Genomic DNA, 21,110 nt, shown 5'->3' with positions numbered 1-21,110 from the left:
GAAGGTGCCTTTCAGACACGTGAGCATTTTTAATGACACCAAATGACTAAGTATGAATTATGTGCAAAAATAAAATGCCTAAATATTGTTTAACGTGCATGCTTCCTTCCCTGTTCTATTGGAAAACAATTTGCTTTCTAAAGTGTTCTAGACACATTTTGTTTTCCTCTTCTTCTACAATTTCTAAAAAGAATTAAGGCACACCATAATGAGTAAAGTATGAAACAACTTGTTTAAGAACTTTCTGGTTTTGTTACATTAAATCCTAATGTTAAAATTATGTAAACAGTCTACTTGTATTCAATGTTGTTGACATCACTGCGTTTCTAATACCATACTTAATACAGAGAACATACACCCAATTGGTAGAGGATACATTCATACACCGAGCTGGTGACAAGGATCTGTATTAATAGGCTCACCTCTGTTTTCAGTACTGTTTTCAAAAGATTAACCTCAGAATGTTCTGCCTAAGCTGCTAACCAATGGATTGACAGTGTCCTCGGATACTTCAATTGTACAGTGGAAAACCACTTGTAATGCTAATGCTTGAAACAAAGAAAATAGAATTTGCATTTAAATAATGCTGCAAAATTCATGACACCAGAAAAAAGGTGGGGATTTTTTTATCATAAAGAAGGAGCAAGTAAGCAGCAGTTTATACCATGTATCATAGAAAACATCCAGGTTTTTTGGACGTTAGCTACAACTATGTTTCATGACTCCAAAAACCACAACTCCCACACAGGCATAGACAATAGTCACATGCATCAGTTTTATTACCAGTTAGCCTCTCTTTTAAAGGTGGTGCCTGGAAACACCAAAGATTTCATGCAGTCAGCAAACCCAAATGTTACATACATAAAAACTACATTAAAATAATGTTCTCTCATCATCATACAGTTAGTGTCCCTCACCTTATTTACCTCACACCATCCAAATCCTGTACTGAATACAGAATTATCCATTTTCTCCTGGCCTTTTTTAGAGCGCTTATTATCATAGTGTCTGACTGCTTCACAAACATTAATGATTTTATCTCTGCTATGAGATGAGAGCATTATTATCCCCATTTTACCAGTGAGGAAACTGAGACCAAGACTTGTCTGAGTACACAGAGTGAGTCAGTGGCAGAGCCAGGATTAGAACTCAGGATCTCAAATACTAACCCTGCGCTCATTCCTTCACCCCACAGTGCCTTATTGACAGAAGTTTTCAGCATCTACAACTCCCATTGATTACACTTATTCTTTTCAGTGCTCAACATGGCTACATCCAAACCCGGGTTGTTTCAAGTCAGGCATCCAGAAAGTAAGGAATATGCAATTAGGGGCCACCTACCAACATTAAGGTTTAAAAGACTAGCTCTGCATCAGATAGGAAGATGGGGGAGAGAGAGAGAGACATAGACTGAGTTCACCTGTGTGGCATTCCCCTGACTTATCCACCAGACCATTCTCACTTCCTGCCAACCCCCCCTACCTTGTTCTCTACACATATTCCAACTACTAGAGCAAATAAAGCACGGATCCTAAAAGCAGCTTCATGCTCCACACAATCCTGATTTATTCTCTATGCACTATTCATCCTGTACACTGAATGAGGTAAGGGTGTGGCAGGGGTGGGACTAAGGGTTTCAGAGTGTGGGAGGGGGCTCAGGGCTGGGGCAGAGGATTAGGGTGCTGGCTCTGGCTGGGGGTGTGGACTGTGGGGTAGGGCCGAGAATGACGGGTTCGGGGGGTGAGGGCTCTGGGATGGGGCCAGGGATGAGGGGGTCAGAATGCGGGAGGGGACTCAGGGCTGGGGCAGAGGGCTGGGGTGCAAAGGCTCCAGATGGGGTTGCGGGCTCTAGGGGGTGGAAATGAGGGGCTTGGAGTGCAGGCTGCCCTTGGGCTGCGGCGGGGAGAGAGGACTCCCCCCAGCCCTCTCTTGCCGCAGCTGGGGCTGGAGGAGAGGCGCCTGTCCCCAGCCGCAGCAGCTCCGGGGCTGGGGGAGAGGCACTTCTCCCCACCTGCGCAGCTGTTGATAGCCTGCTGCGCGGCCGCACAGCTTAGAGGGAACTTAGGTTGTATCACATACAACTGTAATAACTTCTCTATTATGCATCACCGTAAAGTCGAACAAAATACAGAGTGTATTATCAGACCATGCTGTGTTCAAATTAATCAAAATATTTGGAAATTTCTTATTTAATTATCCTGTTGTATAAAAGCTATTACCCAAAATATAAAACATTGTAACTGTTTTTAAATATTTCTGATTTTTCTGTCCAGCTTTGTATAAAAATTAAGATTTCTGTATCTCTAGTATTTAGTAGCAAAAATGACATTTCATATCATTCTATGTCATGGTTTATAAATTTTATTTGTGATTTAAGTAGAATGTCTCCAGTGATTTAGTGTTTTAACCTTGCATATAACTGAATGAGATCTCAAATGGTTCAATAATATGGCACTATTCAGCCTAGTTTCATGAAAAAGATCTTTTAAGAAGCAGTTATATTACATAATGTCCATTTAAAACATGATCTAGTTTGAATACCATACTCTGTAGGCAACACCATATTCAGAGGCAATGCGTGGGGGGTGGGGGTGTCCCACAGGGTCGGGTGTGTCCCGTTTCCCCCTCCCCCCCCCCCGATATCTGCCAGGGCTCACACCAGAATCTTTATATTGTTCCCCTCCTTCCCCACTACAACAGTTATACATCGGCTCTGCTCAGAGCCATCTAGTGAGGGCATCTGCCATCATTCCCTTTGCCTTGCCCAGGAGCTGCCCCTGGCCTGTGTCTTTGCAGAGCTTACCCCTTCCCACTGCCTCACCGGAGGTTGGAAGCAGTCCTGTCCCTTCCTGCCCAGACAGCACTGCTGCCACTTACACAGGCTGCCACTTGCCCCCAACATAGCCCAGTCACCTCCTGTTCCCTGGCTGAAGTGCAGGCAGGAAGGGGTTAAGGAGGATGCACTGGGAGCCCCAGGAGCCCCAGGGGTAATTGGGATCTGGCAGAGAGGAGGAGATGACACCAAACCTCAGCCCAGGGAGAGTGCGGTGAGGGGTCCAGTGCAGCTTGGCTCCTTCCTTCCCGGCCAGTGGCACTGATACCATCCTGGGGTGGAGATGCCTCCTGCCATCGGCTGCCCTTCCGCACAGACAGCGGCAGCCAGGTAGGGCGGCCTTCTGCATGTGCCCCTGGATGCAGAGCTGAGGGGTACAGACAGGGCACAGGTGCTCAGCCTGCTCCGGATAGCCTGAGCTACCTGCTGAAGGTGGGGAAGGGATGGAGGGGCACTGCCTGAGGAGCGAAAGGCGTTCAGAGCTACCCCTAGGCTGGCAGAAATCTGGAAGGTCTCAGTGCAGCATGGATGGCCTCAGAGGCTGGCTCACAGGTCACAGCAATTAGCTTGCCCTGCTCCAGCAGTGTCTCTCCGAGAGTCTCAAAGCTCTTTACAAACCACAGTGCACTGCTGGGAGCAAGGCAGGGATGCCCGATTATACAGAGGGGGAGGCCTTGCATTTAACCTCATGCACCTGTGCGGGCATGTATCTGTGCAGGGGCTGCACCTGTAGTCTTAAGAATTGGGCCCAGCTGCCTTGTCCAAGCTCACAGAGTCCATCAAGGAGCCAGGAGGGTTGGGATCCAGCAGCCAAAGTCCAGGCAGGACCAGGAGCCTGTGGCCAAAGGTGGGACTGGCCAGGAGCTGGCTCTGAGCGGGATGGTGCTAGGAAACTGCTCTGTGTTGCACTAAAGGCGGCGCACGGCTGTGCTGCAGCCCACAAGACCATATAGTGTATTCCTCCCCGGGCGTCGCTTCTGCTGCCAGGGTTCACACCAGAACCTCTAAATTGTACCCCCACCTTTTATCAACATCACCTCTGTTCACTTTGCTGATGAAATGCTGGTGAAACCTCAGATTACATGTGGAAGTGGTTAGGTGACAGACCATGAATCCCAGTGACCCTGGTGATATTCTAAACTAAAAGCAATCATGTGTGTACCTATTTCCATCATTTCACACTGACTCATCAGACACTCATGGCTTCAGAACGGTGTTTGGGGTTATTGTGTATGCTGGTTATGTAGCTGGTAATATTATTTTATATTTATTTATTAAAAAATTTATATATATATATATATATATATATATATATATATATAAAACCAGCTACACAACAACATAACCAGCATACACATAAAGTATGCAATATATATATATATATATAAAAATATAATATAGTGCATACTACAAACCTTTGCACTTTTAAAAACAAAATATTTAGGGCCATTAGCCAATTTGGTACATTTAGTTTACAAAGCTTACAATGCATATTTTTATCTCTACATGTTTGTTTCTACAGCATAATTATGTAATTATTATAACTAGCTAACTATGATATAGTTACATGTACTTACACTGTTAACAGTTGGGACATAACCATTTCTCTTAACTACAAATTCTCATTGAAGGTGTACGCTTTTATTCTGGGAGCCAAATACTTCCATTATAGTTTAATGCATCTCTTGGTTTGTCTATCTGCAGTTGACCTACCAAGGCCTTTTGTACCTGAAACTTGGGTGTTGGCAAGAAGACAAATACAGTCATTGAAAAGTGTTAACATTTCCTACTATGTATCAGTCAAAAAAATTTCTCTCTTACATTACATAAGATTAGTAAAAGTTTAAAGTATGAACTCCGTGATTGTTTGTTATCACAGTTTAAAAGACGTGAATATTTGTTTTGTATAGTCTGCCACTGAAAATTGGGCATATATATTACAATTATTAATGGTCACTAGGTATAGATATGATTCAGTTCTAGGACATATTGGTCACCAAACATGATTTCCCTTCATAATACCCAAGGGAAAAGACTGAATAAAAGAGAAGGAAAAATGAAAGAAAGAATCCTGGATTTAAAGGGAAAAAAATGTAAAATAATAATAGAAAATAGATGAAGGTACAAGGCCTAATGGATCTGCTTTAAAAAAAAAAAATCCAACCCTTAGGAAAAACTGAATATCATCACTATTTTCATGTCCTTAATAAGGACATGCCACAAACTTATAGGTTAACAGTGCTGCAAAAGTCACCCCTTTTTTATACTATTTAGCAAATATTCATAGCTAAGCACGTTGATGCAAAACAGAGTTGTACTCCCATTTACTAATATACCTTGTTACATTACTGAATGAAATTTGACAATCCTAACCAAACCAAAACAAACATCTTGCATGAAGGAAAAAAAAGTTAGGGATAATCACTTGTTTCAAAAGAATATATCAAAGAACTAGATCTGAAAAAACAGTCCCTGCTACACTGTATAATACTGAATTCTTGTGCCCCATAGTGGTGAAGTGTATTATTGCTCAATGCTGCTTAAGTTATAGTTGTCTCTATAGAATAAACATTAATCTTTTAATAAACACATAGGAAAGAATGCTTTTAAATAAATCTTGAATTTTCTACCACGTTAATTAATATGAAATGTCGAATATAAAATATGAAACAGTTGAAAAAAACTCCATCTAGAGACACTTATACAAAGGGTTTTTAATTTTTTTTTCATAAGTTATCCTACTGAATGTTTAGGGCACATTGTAACATTTTCTTAGTTATCCTACTTTATGTTTAGGGCACATTTACTGCATTAAGATTTCCTGTATTCCACCACCAGTAACATAACCATGCGAGTTACAAACTAACATTTAAACTTGAAAACATATCAGAAAATTAGAAGTATGAAGGTTACATTTGCAGATTTAAAACTACAAATTATAGGATACAGTACAATGCATATGTGGTCATCAGATGCACCACTTACAATTTTCAAAAAATTAGGCACTTATGATTGAGCTGTCCACTAATAAAGCTTGTCTACTGTCTTTATCACTCCTACTCTTTACTTCATTAAACAGATTACTTAATATTTACTAATAAAATTCATGCTCTCTCCCACAGAGCATGAGATTATAAAAAACGAATAAGGCTACTATGACAACAGGCCTAAGAGAACTCAGCTACATAATAAAAAGATCTATTTACTGAGCCATACTGATCAACAAGAATGCCAGTTCAATTACTCAGAAATTAAGGCAGCTAAACCTGCACCTACAATTAAAATTTTTAACTGAAGTGCTGCACCTTCTGCATAAGACAATGTTAGATATAGTTCTAAAATATTAAGAAGTATATTTATAATTCCAGTTATAGGCTATTTGATAATCTGGTATTTCTGAAATGATAAAAACAGCATATATGCTTTCTCGTCATTCCTATTCCTGTCTTACTCCACTTCCGCTTGCCTGACTTAAAGATGGAAAATAAAATCACTCACACACACATTATAAAAAACCACATTACATATACTCCTCAAATATCAAAGTCACTTCCAAATAATATAATTCCTGATTTTTCTTATATGTAGTGAATAGAGAAATTACACTTTGCAACTGAGAATAATCACTTTAGTGCACAAATTCTAGTGCAGAAAAGCATTTCTATAAACGCCTAAAATATAAATTCCTATTTGTGGATTCATTTTTTCAGAGAAAGCATGTCTATGAATTCTAGCTACAGGGCATTGTCTCCTTCCTAGAGCAGGACTGGGGCAGCTGAAATGCTGTAATTCTCAAGCCTAGTTACTGAAAGGCCCACTTCCTCCAAAAATGAATTATTTCAGTTTGGATTAGTGAGGAGAACTAATGTTCTCCCAATCCTTATACTGTGAAGCATTCTTGCCAGTGAAGGAAGGAAGTGCTCATTCTACTAAGCATGTGACAGTGTAGCTACTATCCATGAACTTTGGTTCCTATTCCTTGAAGGCCTCTAGTCATAAGGATTTTCTCCTTATGTAAAGAGATCTACCTCGTTTCCCCCATGTTTATTATACCCATCTTTTGCTGCTCTGACATATTGCTTAATTAACCTGCCTATATACCAAGACTTCCTTTTACATCCATAGCCTCTGAAGACCATTCATTTAAGTGACTTTTTTTTATTATAGATTAGTGTTATGTAACTGTATTGGTCCCAGGATACAAGAGAGACAAGGTGGGAGAGGTAATATATTTTATTAGACTAATGTCTGTTGGTGAAAGAGACAGGCTTTCAAGCTCCACAGAGCTCTTCTTCAGGTCATCAGAAGAAAATGACAACCTGAAGACCTCTGTGGAACTCAAAAGCTTGTCTCTTTCACCAACAGACATTAGTCCAATAAATGATAGATATTTCACTCACCTTGTCTCTTTTTATATTACTATAGCACCTACTAGCTGTAGTCATGTCCCAGGGTCCCAATGTGGTAGGCGCTGTGCAAACAGAATATGAGGATGATCCCCAACCCCAAGAAGCTTACAATCTAAGTATAAGACAAGACAACAGAGGGACACAGACGGGGGAGTGCAAGGAAGCAATAAGACAATACTACTCAACATAATAAGCAGTGGTCTCTGAACACCAATAGCCTAACTGCAATATCCCCTAGAATTGCAAACATGGCCACACGAAGCAACATGGAACTCTCTTTCTTGTTTAATTACTTAAAAGCAGATACTGATGTGATTTTGCCAGGTCTGAATAATAAATACTGACCTCTCAGAGTGCACACAATGACATGTTTCTCAGCTCCAGAAAATGGTTGCTACTCCCTTTTGTCCTTTTATAGAACAGTGAAACCGTAAAACTTGTTTACAACCTAAAATGTTCAGGTTAGTTAAATGTAGAGGACTATGAGGAACTCCAACAGGCCTAATAGCACCAGGTACACTAATCACCATTAAAAAGCAAATGGGCCAAACGTGCTCTGTTCTATCGTCATTGCACTATGCCAAGACTTAAATAGCCAGTTGCAAAGGTGAATCCCCAAGTAGTATAATTCCAACAAAGGGTGTATGTTACTAATGGTTACTCTTTGTATTACAGTAGCATCTACCCAACTCAGATTGAGCCCCGTTGTGCTAGGTGCTGTACAAACACATAGTAGGAGGCAGTCCCTGCTCTGAAGAGCTTACAATGAAAACTGACAAGACAGACAGTAGGTGGGAGAGGAAACAAAGGCACAGAGAAGTGAAGTAACTTGCCTAGGTTCACAGAGAAAGTCAGCAGTAGAGCCAAGAATAGAATCCTGATCTCCTGCCTTCTAGACGGGTGTGCTCTGTCCACTGGATCATGCTGCCTCTCCTGACATTTCCCAATCATTAATAAGTTTGCTGGATGAATCTATAAACTAAATATCAGGGCCCATTTAATGAATTTCAGTATAAACTGAGTCTTCCAGAATATGCACAGCCATAGTTGTAACCTTTCAACATCTGCTCATGATGAAACAGCTATTAAAATTAACAAAATATTAAACTAACAAACACAAATTACTACAATACTGTGATTTAGACATAGATATGGTCCATTTTGTATACTGCATTCCAGAAAATAAAATAGTCTCCTCGCTCTAGGTTTAATATTATCAAGAAGCAAATCTGAGTGTTATAACATTGCTCTTCTTGGTGGTGGAGGAAGGCTGATGGACCTTCACATCTTCCTCTGCTGATCCTCTTACCTAACATATATATATGACCAAAGAATAAAATGAGGAAGATGAATCTTCAGATACTGAAGTTTCTGACACAGGCCATGTGGCAGTAAGAAGGAACTGAAGAGGCAGCCAGTCTGTTCTGCCCTTTATCTCCTCAGCTGGAAGCACAAGGAGACCAAGGGTACGTGAGCAGACCAACAGATACCTCTTTCAAGAATCCCCCATATTCAGGTACTCGGAGAACATGTGTACACCTATGTGAAACACATATAGGGACTGGTACTCAAAGAAGAAACACTGTTTAGTAAATACTTTATAGTCCCTTTGACATGATGGTGTCTCCCTTATAAGCCTGCCTTTCCAACACCCTTCTCTAGTAAAAAGAAAAGGAGTACTTGTGGCACCTTAGAAATTAACAATTTGTTAGTACTCAAATAAATTTGTTAGTCTCTAAGGTGCCACAAGTACTCCTTTTCTTTTTGCAGATATAGACTAACACGACTGCTACTCTGAAACCCTTCACTAGTATATCTCCAAACAGCCTACGTCCAGCAAAATTTGCAGAGAATATCGTGCCCACCCATTTCCTATTGTTCAAGTCACAGCCATTTTATTATAGATGCTACACAGATATTACCAAATACCTGAATGACTACATACATCCCCTTATTCATGTACCATAACTAACTTAGTCTAAGGAAATTTATTTTGATATAATTGATGCATTTTTAAATAATTTGTTTGTGAAGATATTTTGACCTATTAGCTTCTGAGTATCAGGTGGAGTCAGTAAAAAAAATGAGATTACAAAGATTTTTAAGCATCCATATATACCCCAGAAGAAAAGGAACAGCCAACTCTTGCTTATTTAAAACTGACGTTACTGTTTTATCTTTATAGTTATCATACTAGGTCATAACGTAGAGTAGATGCTGAAAACTCACAGTTCCTACTCAAATATACCTCAGTGGTTTCGGTATTTAGGAAATAAATCTCTTCATATGCTTTAGTACCATTTAGTCAACACACAAAGAATCTAGAGAACTCTTTAAAGAATCTAGAGAACTTATCAAAATTGTTTCAAAATGGACAGGAAAAAATGTCTCTCTGAATCTCAAATCTTGAATCAAATGTTTTTCTGTGGAGTAAAAACAGCCTAAAGTAGTAATAAAAGAATAAGCATTAATTTTGCTTTTCCTAGCTTTCTTTTTGTATTCTGTAGAATTTATTCTTTTCTTATCTACCATGTCAGCAGAATACTATGACAAACAAAATTACCTCTCCTGTCTCTCACGTTTAGATAAAATTGAGCACCAAATCAGCCCTTGTAACATTTCTGCATTAAAGGCCTTGGAATCTGTCCAGTATATTATCCATGTCTAAATTATCTTAATAGCGGGGCCTGTGTCTTTTTTCACTTCTGAATCAAAGATAAGGAAATGACACCTGCTATCTTCCCTATAACTACAAACTAGGGCTGTCAATTACTTGCTGTTAACCCATGTGATTAACTCAAAAAAATTATGCACGATTAATTTCAGTTTTAATCACACTGTTAAACAAAAGCAGAATACCAAATATTTTCGGATGTTTTTCTACATTTTCAAATATATTTATTTCTATGACAACACAGAATACAAAGTGTAGTACTCACTTTATATTATAATTTTTTATTAAAAATATTTGCACAGTAAAAATGATAAACAAAAGAAATAGTATTTTTCAATTTACCTCATTCAAGCACTGTAGTGCAATCTCTTTATCGTGAAACTGCAACTTACAAATGTAGATTTTTTTGTGTTACATAACTGCACTCAAAAACTAAACAATGTAAAACTTTAGAGCCTACAAGTCCACTCAGTCCTACTTCTTGTTCAGCCAATTGCTAAGACAAACAAGTTTGTTTACATTTACGGGAGATAATGCTGCCCACTTCTTATTTTCGTTACCTGAAAGTGAGAACGGGCGTTCTCATGGCACTTGTGTAGCCAGCATTGCAAAGTAGTTACGTGCCAAATATGCTAAACATTTGCATGCCCCGAAATTGTTAATTCTTTAGGATATGAACTGTCTATTATATACAGCACCAGGCACAAGGGGATCCTTGACTACGGCCTCTACATACTACTGTAATATAAATACTTAAACACAAAAAGGTAAAAGAATATCAAGGTTGCGAGGTCAAGCAGCCAAATGTTAGGAAATGCCAAAATTAAGGTTACGCATGCAATGTGAATTTGGCCCCCTTGAGTGCATATAGCTACTTTATAATAATTACACGATCACATACTATTTTTTCCACATGACGTCAATATATACACACAAAAGTGTTGAATTAAAGTTGCACAGGGAACTTTAATTCTGGCAATTTTAGCTTTTGAGTGCTTGACTTTGCTATCACAACAGTCTAATTTTTTTTTTTTTTTGGTATGTAATTTCCCAGTTTTTAAAAAAAAACTGAAAAAAAAATTCCATCTTGTGGCATCATATTGACATCTGTATGGGTCATTACCAACACTGGATCTGTTAGATCCACATCACAGTCCTCTCTGCCTTTTGAGCTAACAGAGTAACTGACAGCAGTAGTATGCTAGCATTCTCTATGTGGCCGAGCAGGAAATACATACTCTGCCAGTGGGTTTTACATATTTTTGCTGACAGAAGAGAAATACTCTAACATAGAAACCTTCGGTTTCATTCCAGGCTCTGAAAAGCAGTGTTCTCTAGTGGTCATAGACCTCTCTGCCCTGGTTCCTCCCAAACCTAATCACTTCTGTCCCAGTCCTGTCCCTTCCCTCACCCTCCTCTGCTCCTCATCCATCCATCCTCCCACCCCACACCCACTTCCACATCCAAATCTCCTCATCCAACTAGTCCCAGTCCCGCCCCCTGGAACTCCTCACTCTAGTTCTAGTCTTCCCCTCATGGCTTCCCATCCAGCTTCCCATTTTCTCCCCATCCTAGCCTCCTCATTCTAGTCCCCCTCATAGTCTTGTTGCTCAGCTAGTCCCAGTCTCCTCCATCTAAATTCCTTATCCAGTCTCAGACTTCCCACCCAGTCCCAATCTCCTGCCCCCATCATCTCCCAGCCCTCAACCCCAGTCTCCTTGTCACAATTTACTGCCTTCATACCGCCCCAAACACAGAGAGGTCCCTGTTCTTGGTCCTTTGCATTCATGCCAGGTTAATTTTTCCTCCATGCTGTCTGAGTGCCAGCAGAGGGAGCACTGAGCACATAGGACAGAAAAAAGAACAGGAGTACTTGTGGCACCTTAGAGACTAACAAATTTATTTAAGCATAAGCTTTTGGGGGCTAGAGCCCACTTCATCAGATGCATAGAATGGAACATATAGTAAGAGGATATATATATATACATACACACACACACAGAAAATATGAAAAGGTGGAAGTTGTCAGACCAACTCTAAGAGGCTAATTAATTAAGGTTAGCTATTATCAGCAGGAGAAAAAAAACTTTTGTAGGGATAATCAAGATGGCCCATTTCAGACAGTTGACGAGGTGTGAGGATGCTTAACATGGGGAAATAGATTCAATTTGTGTAATGACCCAGCCACTCCCAGTCTCTATTCAAGCCTGAGTTAATGGTATCTAGTTTGCAAATCAATTCAAGTTCTAAGCATCCTCACACCTCTTGTCAATTGTCTGAAATGGGCCATCTTGATTATCACTACAAAAGTTTTTTTCTCCTGCTGATAATAGCTCATCTTAATTAATTAGCCTCTTAGAGTTGGTCTGGCAACTTCCACCTTTTCATCTTTTCTGAATGTACATATATCCTCTTACTATGTTACTTACGGCCTGTCCTATGGTGGGTGACTTCTGGGAGCTCTTCTGGCTCTATCGATCTGTTTCTTCACTTCCGCAGTATGCATCCGATGAAGTGAGCTGTAGCTCACGAAAGCTTATGCGCAAATAAATTGGTTAGTCTCTAAGGTGCCACAAGTACCTCTTTTCTTTTTGCGAATACAGACTAACATGGCTGCTCCTCTGAAACCTGACAGAATCTTTAGAGAATCTAGCTTCCAAACTCAAGCAAAACTCTAATGAGCATATGCAAACTGAACTTTTTCAAAGGCCAAATTTTGTCAATTTTTCACAAGAGCAACAAAGGCCTCACAGACAAAGGGCCATCCATCGGTCAAATTTCAAATCCCTACTCCATGGAGAGCTAGAGTGCCTCAATTAAATGGTTGTGATAATTTTTGTTTTGTTTTGTTTAAACATATGGACAAAAAGCCCTTATTTTTCCCTAATCTCATTCTTGGGAAAAAAAAAACATTTTTACTGAAATTTACCAAAGCAATTCAACCTGAGGCAGACACCTTGCATAACAAATTTTAGCCTAAATGGCTGAAGTCTGACAAAATAGTAAGCACCTAAAAACAGGGTCTTATACTGAGAGGTGCTGGGCAACCTTAATTATTCAGTGTTGTATATAGTTAAGTAGTGCAGAAGCACCAGCTATTCGCCAGTGCCATTTAAGATGAATGAGCATGAAATTTCACGTTGGAAAACCAGTATAAAGGCTTTTTGCTGCAAATATTCTGCAAGATGAAAACAAAGCACAGATTTCCTAAGTCATTACTGATGTAGATGAGTGAGCACTCTAAAGATGTAAAATGATATAATGCAAGAAGTGCTAAGAATTATTACACATTATTGTCAACATTTCGGAAAACTTTCATCTATACCTCCACTTGCACAAACAAGATAGCAAAAAACCCACCACAAATAACTAACCAAGTAAGAACCGTAATACAAGAAGAAAGGCAATATTACCTTTTCCTGAAACTACTTCTTTCTCATGTCTCCATCTAAATCCAAACTGTGATAAAGATAAAAACTGAAATTAAGTTCTGAACACTCAAATAAATTCCAAAGACATACAAAATTTTAAAAAGTTAATTTCAACTGCTTGCTGCCTTTTAGTACTGTTTCCTTGTTTAGCTCTGTTAAATAAAATATTAATCCCTCACCCAATAAAAAGAAACTCACTGATTTTTTATTGTTGGATTGAATCATGAATGGAATCTGATTTAGTAGACACGGATCTACAAGTCTACAATGTTTTGCTAGCAGGCAGAAAGTAAGAGAAATCAGGAGAGAAAGAATTGTATTTCATTCTGCATTGCAATTCCTTCTTTACTGTATACAGTGAGGAGAGCGCTGGAAGTTGAAACGGAATGTGAAATAGACATTTTAGTTACGTTTCAACATCCCATTCTCCACCTCATCCCTACATGAATTAAAACAAAACTACATTTATCTAAGGCCTTGTCTACACTACACTGCTAAGCGTCTACACTGAAATGTAGCTCCCACCAATGTCACTCACCCACTACACCAACCTAATAACTCCACCTCCGCGAGAGGCATAACGTGTAAGTTGATGCTGTTAGGTTGACGCAGCGTCAGCTTGCTTACTTTCAGAAACCATCACACAATGCCCCTCACTGGCAGTTAAATCAGTGCAAGCGCACCTTGGTGAGGATGCACACTGCCAACACAAGGAGCATAGTGTGGACACGTAAAACCGATTCAATTACCGCAGTGGCTGTGCGTCAACACAACTTAGGTCGACTTAATTTTGTAGTCGAGACTTGCCCTAACTTGTATTTCTTTTTGTTTCTAGACTTTGTCCAGGAATTTCATATGAAGATAACACAAGCTCCTTTCCCTGAGAAATCGATCTCCGCACTATTCCCTGCTTTTTCTGCCCAGCACCCTTAAATCAAACCATTCCCTGACATATTAGGTGGAGTCTAGTGAGAAGGCCAGACTGTAAGAAAGAAAGCTGATATCAGGATACACAGAGGGAGGGAGGATAGTCTGAAGGAAATGGTCTGGTCTAAGATCACTGCTAATTAAAAAGCAGAGAGGGGAGAACAGAGATCAGCAGCACATCATTTCCCTGGAAGGAGGGTGCTTTTTAGCTAATCAGTGTTGCCAACTCATGTGCTTTCTTGGAGAATGATGAAATTTTGGAGGGTGCTGGGCTGGCGATGATGCAAGAAGTGCCAGCCCCCTTGAGAAATTCAGCCGTGTTGGAAGCCAGTAGAGTTTCTCCCCTCCACTCACTGTTCTCACAGAGGGGAGGAGGGAGCAGAGTCTAGCAGCCTAGCACAGTTCCACTCCTTCCTCCCTCCCCTCCTCTGAGAAATATGGACAGGACAATGCCTCTACTCCTCACCCCTACAGCCTCTAGCCGGGGCAGAAGGGGGGTGAAGAGCCCATGTAGCCACCCACCCCCAAGACCGGGATAGGGGAGAAAGAAGCCTGCTCAAGCCCACCCACAGGTGGAGCAGAGGTGAGGTTGGGGGGCTGAACAGAGGAAGGGGAGTGAACTGTGGTGAGGGCTGAGGGAACTGTACTGGGAGGGGAAGGGGAACTGAATTGATGGTGGGGGTTGGGGGCTGACCTAATGGAGGTGAGGCTGATAAGGCCAAACTGAGTGGGGGGCAGGGGTGAGGATCAATTGGTGGGCAGGACATGGGCAGACGTGGGGGTGAGAGCCCCTGTGGCAAGGACCAATACTTTTGGGAAAGTGAGAAACACTAAATGTCTCTCTCACTCTCACAAATGATGAGCTGGGACAGTTAAAAAAAATAAAATAATAATGTTTTTTCATCTAATTTTTTTTTTTAATCCTCATGATTTTGATCTCTTGAGGGGGACCAACTCATGATTTTGGCAATACTGTGTCTTCATCTGAAATTCCTGGACCAAATAAACATGTCAACCATATAAAATTAAAACTCTTTGGGCCAGGGACCACATATTCATATGTGTTTATAGAGCAATTTACACTATAGGACCCTGATTGGAGAGCTAAGTAAATATAATTTTGTTTGAAAACAAGTTAATACGTATTTAAACTCACCTAAAATTGCCATATAAATTTAGTGCTCTTCTCAATTATTTCAGTGCAGAATCTTCATTTTTTTTATTTCCTAGCTTTTAGCAAGGAAATGGCAGGTTTGTCAGGGAGTGAATTTTACCTTTTTGTTAAATGTAATAATTCATTTAAAAGATATTTTCTGTTTTACTACATATCATTTTTTGAGAAAAAACAAAACACTTGAGTGTCCCTTCAATGCCCAAACTGTCTGTAGTATTTTTTTTTAAACATAATCCAGTAGTGACCAGACTGTGCATTTTTAGCCCATTGATACACGATGAACACAAGGCAACTCCAATAGCTTAACGATGCACATCTCCTGACTTATTGCTTAATTACAGAACTACTCATATGGTATACCCATAATACAATCTGCTAAATGGAAAACCCAGAAAGCAGCCTAGGAATGCATCTGGGAGAATTTCAATTTATCAACTGAGAGTACAGCTGCTGACAGTAAAAGATTACAAAGCTCCTGTTGATGGCTGAATTGGAAAACTCAACTGAGTTCAAAGGAGGCTATCTGCATGTTGTAACATTTATCAAAGGTTAAACCGGACAGAAAAAATACAAAAATGTCATATGGAAATGGAGTAACAACATCATGTAGTGCACACAAAAAAAACAAATAAGAGGAACATGATGCTATTAATATATATAGACCACTAAGAAAAAACTGCAAGCTGTAATGGGCTACAGTATCACCAATATGTAGATGCTCAGTTCCATAACTCACATGGTATAATCTGCGTTTCATACAATCTCTCTGCTTCTCTGACCTGGTCTATAATTGCAAACATTGTAGCTAAAATTTTGCTAGGGCTAGGGCTTAGGCATTTTTTCCTACAGTAGAACCTCAGAGTTACGAACACCAGAGTTATGAACTGACCAGTCAACCACACCTGTCATTTGGAACCGGAAGTACACAATCAGACAGCAGCAGAGACAAAAAAAACCAAACACACACACAAAAATAAGGTACAGTACTGCATTAAACTTTAACTACTAAAAAAATAAAGGGAAAGCAGCATTTTTCTTCTGCATAGTAAAGTTTTGAAGCTGTATTAAGTCACTGTTCAGTTGTAAACTTTCCAAAGAACCACCATAGTGTTTTCTTCAGTTATAAGCATTTCAGAGTTATGAACAACCTCCATTCCAAGGTATTTGTTATTGTGAGGTTCTACTGTACAGTGTCACCTAACTCTGCTCTGTGGTAAAAACACCTGAGCCCTGCCTGTAAACAGATTCCAGGGTTGCCATCAGTGCTAGAGCAGCGCTGGAGATGATTTATGGTTATGTAGACAAGAATAAGCGGTGCTAGCTGGCAACAGGAGACGCATCTGTAGGAATAGGTGGGAATGTATTGGCCCTCTCTATTCAAGGTACATATTTGCCCTTCATTAATGTAGTTTTAAGTCTTTTAAGACTTAAGGTCCTATTGAACCCATAACTATTTCCTGGATACTCCAGATGCAAGTGACCCATAATGCTTATTTATCATCTATGGTTGACCAGAAAGAAGCAGACCACCTGAAGTGAGGTTGATTATTATGACCGAATTATATCACTACTCCATTCCTTTGTGTGTTTACTTTCAAGTGAAATTTAAGGAATTGGTTCATATTCTTCAAAGCTCTTAATGGTCTGGGATCTGCCTAACTCAGACTTATTATGACTTATTATTCATTTATACAAGCTACAAACTTATGCAGTTTAAGTATATGTAAACTTTACAATACAGAATAAGACAAGTTAGATGTCCTAAAGTACTTACAAGACACAGGACACACTGTAGTTTGTGAGAAGGAACAAACACTGGTGAGGAAATCAAGGTCAGAAATATTTTTGAAATAAGTTGCTTTTAACAAGGGATTTGATGGATGAAAGAGAATGCCAAGCAGACAAAGATTGGGAGCCTGCTTCAAGCATTGAGGCCTACATGAAAAAAGTTGCAAAGTTTTGTGGAAGATTGTGATAAGGGAGAACTGAAGAGAGAATACTGGAAAGAAGTCTGGAGGGAGAGAGGGAGCAAGACTATATAGGGTCTTGACAGGAAGCACCAAGATCTCAAATTTTATGTGGAAAGAGACAGAGAAGCCAATGAAGGTGCTACAGTTAAAAGCACTGCTTAATTATTATATGTACTGTGTACTCCTCCTTCATTCATTCAAAATCTTTACCTGAAATGAAACTTTCCCAAGCCACCTTCTATTCAAAGAACAAAAAGACTGCATGGAACACTGCGAAATAAAGTTACTAGAACTATTTGACTACTCCAGAACATTCAGCCACTTTGTACCTCCACATCATACTGGGGCCACTTGATGTCAGGGCCAAAGCACAATCAAAATTCAACCAGTGGAATGAACCCCCTAAAGACTTTTCTAGGCAGAATAACTTAACAGCAGTCTAGTGGCTGTTCTAACTGGTGCCAGATTCAACTGCCCAAGACTTAAAAGTGGCTCAAAACCACCTTTGTCTCCTCTATCCCAAGTTGTGTCTTCAGTTAACTTGGTACATCTGAGTATTAAACCCACTCATATATAATGGTGCAAATCTCCATGTATTTGTATTTCATATATAATGATGCAAATCTCCATTATGCATTGCCTTCATTTTTTAATGTTCCTACTTTCAGTACAGAAATATATTGTACAGAACTACTTTTTTTTTCCTTATGATCAATAATCATTACCATAAAGGCAATAGCGCAGAATGCTTATGTAAAAAAATGCCACATGGCCCAAGCTACACAGAAAAGAACTGGGAGCCAAAAAGTTGCTGGGTCTTAAGTCACGATGAGCCACTTATTCACAGAGTGATTGTGGACAAGTCATTTGAGCTCTTTGCACCCCAGCTGGAAAACTGGGCAGAATCACATCACAAATAATCAGATGTTCCATCTGTACTGAATTTGCCTAGTTAAATGTATTCTAAATAAGATTCTTAACATGTCACTTTTATTCTGAAGGGCCATGTTTTTCTATAAATTCAATTTTAAGAAGTATTGCATTCAGGACTTAATATAATTTGAACAAAAATATTTTTGGACAAATATTAACTGGAAAATCATTCAATAGAAACAGAAAATATTAGGTTCCATATTATTCTACTTATGCTGACAATTTGCTAAGGAAGGAACATCTTGTGCTTGGCTAACTAAGCAATCTGCAGTGTGATCTAAAATAAGTTTTACTTGAGCCACTCATGCTTCAGACTAGCACACATAAATCAACTGCATAACATGGGAATTGCATTAAACAACTGTTCACTAAACTAGAATAGAAAAATACTTTTAAATTGAGGATCACTGAAGAATCCTACATCCATGGTTTTTAATTGGTTTTTAAATAACTTGTACAATCTAATGTAGTGTTGCCCATCTAATAAAACTGCAGAACATGGTCTCCAGATAAATACTGCAGTAGTAAAATGTTGACAGTGTTGTTGTAGTTGTGGTAGTCCCAGGATATTAGAGACACAAGATGGATGAGGAATCTCTTTTATTGGACCAAATTCTGTTGGTGAAATAGACAAACTTTTGAGCTTCCACAGAGCTCTTCTTCAGGTCTGGGAAAGGTAGTCAGCGTGTCACAGTTAAATACAAGATGGAAGAGATTATTTAGTGTAAGTAGGTAACACAAATTTCAAGAGATCATTCAAGGTGAAACACTTTTGCAGTCACAGGACAAAAAGGGGAGTTAGTAGTTTACAGATTGTTGTAATAAACTATAAATCCTGTGTCTTTATTAAGTCCATGATTTTTAGTGTCTAGCAAAAGTTATGAATTTTAAGCTCACAGGCTCACCTTTTGAATGTGTTATGCAGCTTTCCTTGAGGATGAGACCAAAAGGTCAGACAGGGAGTGATCGCTTGTGAAAAAAGCGTCCACCCATAGGTGATATGGTACTTTTCTCTTATCATTTTTCTGTGTGAGTTCACTCAAGAGCATAGTGATGGTCTTGTTTCACCCAGATAGCTGTTTTTTGGGGCATTTAGTGCACTAGATGAGGTACACCACAAGTTGTGATAGGCATGTGTGGGACCCATGGATCTTGAAAGGTGTTTTGTGGGGGCAATAATCATCATAAAAGTGGAGATATAGCTACAGGTTTTGCATCTGTTACGGCAAAATCTAGTGCACTTTGAGCTGGTGCATCCTGATGTGTACGGAGCTTGTTTCTGATGATGTGCTTGGTGAGGTTGGGGGGATTGTTTGAAGGCCAGAAGAGCAGGGTTAGGAAAGTTTTCTTTCAGGACTTGGTCCCCACTGCGTACGGGTTGTAACTGTTTAATGATATCCCGTATGGACTGCAGTGTGGGGTGACAACTAGGGGTGTGCAATCAGAGGGTTCCCCCTCACATCGATGCAGGTTAGCTGTGATACTGAGTATCCTTTTCAAACCTGAAGAGCTCTGTATGCACTCAAAAGAAGTTGATCCAGTGAAAGATATTGCCTCACCCACTTTGTCACTGTAGTAAAATGTGTAAATTATAATCCTCCTAACACCCTGCTTGCTTCAGTTAAATATTAATGATAAAGCTCCACTGTGACTACTTAAATACTAAGATTCAAATTTTGTTGTGAGACAAGCTTTGAACTGGAGTCTGGTTTCCGTGTTTGAATTTCCAGTAGCAGAGTTCAGGCCTACTATGTTGTTACTTCATAGTATCCTGTCCCAAGTGATTTGTGCAGCACCTAAGAAGCTAAAGGCTTATCTTCCTACCTACTGTTTAGTTGATGCATGGAAACCAGAATCCTGATCTAGGTTTGTCTCCTGCACCTAGATGCAAGATGTTGCTTCTAATGTATTTATGTCGCAATACGGTTCGATCCAAGCCACCGTGGTAATGTTCACATGTCCCATTTAAAAGTATACCTCTAAATGGTTAAAAATTGTCCCATTCTGAAAAGCTTGTGATGTAACACGTAAAAAAGTTTGGGTGAAAGCATCAACAGAATTTGTCATACCTCTGTGCATATCTACTGGCTATACAGTCAAAATAAAGGATCATTTTGCCTTACCTGTATATTTGTTATCTCAGAATCCCTCAGCCAATCCACCAGCCACTGCATTATCCATGTTCACTTATATTAATGAGGTATTCTTATGTAATTTTTCCTTTTGGGTCCAAATCTGGCCCAATAAGGAACTACATGTGATCTTCCCTAGAGAGTATTTCCTAAACAGACTAGTCTGGAAAGCAAGAGCAAAGATAGAAGAAAGCGAGGGATCCAGGACTGGCAGAGGAATTCTCTACAAGACTAATTTACAAGTAAGACAACTGTCCTCATAGGAGAGTCACTTTGCTAATAATGCTTCCACCAAACACTGGAAAATGACAAGCAGTGGATAAGGGTGGACAGTAAATAAAATAAGTCAAATGTGTGTAAAGAGTGTTTTTTAAAAAATAATACTGAATAAGCTGAAACACCAACAACAGAGATGAACTCAATGGAAAAATAAGAAGTGAAGTTAGTCTGTTAGATAGGAGGGATGGTTCATAGAATCAAGAAACCAAAGGCAGCATCAACAGACCTTATAGCATTTGGTAAAGGAGTTCAGTGAGGCCCTAATAGCAGCTATGCAGACCTCCTAATAAGAAGTGCTAATTCTCTGACCACAGATAGGAACAAAGTACAATGGACCCTTATCCCCAA

At 39.5% G+C, this 21,110-nt stretch overlaps 1 protein-coding gene across 2 annotated transcripts in view; it reads right to left on the bottom strand.

The window, feature by feature from the left end:
* Positions 1 to 21,110, bottom strand: part of LOC125639609 (protein FRA10AC1) — a 54,643-nt gene that overhangs the window by 15,644 nt on the left and 17,889 nt on the right. For both annotated transcript variants that reach the window (XM_048857109.2, XM_048857108.2), the window contains exon 8: positions 13,330 to 13,375. In XM_048857109.2, coding sequence (XP_048713066.1) covers positions 13,330 to 13,375 — 46 coding nt within the window. The remainder of the gene's footprint in view (positions 1 to 13,329; positions 13,376 to 21,110) is intronic.

The sequence above is a fragment of the Caretta caretta genome, chromosome 7, assembly GCF_965140235.1.
Source record: "Caretta caretta isolate rCarCar2 chromosome 7, rCarCar1.hap1, whole genome shotgun sequence".
NCBI lineage: Eukaryota > Metazoa > Chordata > Testudines > Cheloniidae > Caretta > Caretta caretta.
The sequence above is the reverse complement of the archived record's forward strand: the minus strand, read 5'-3'. Positions and strand labels throughout refer to the sequence as shown.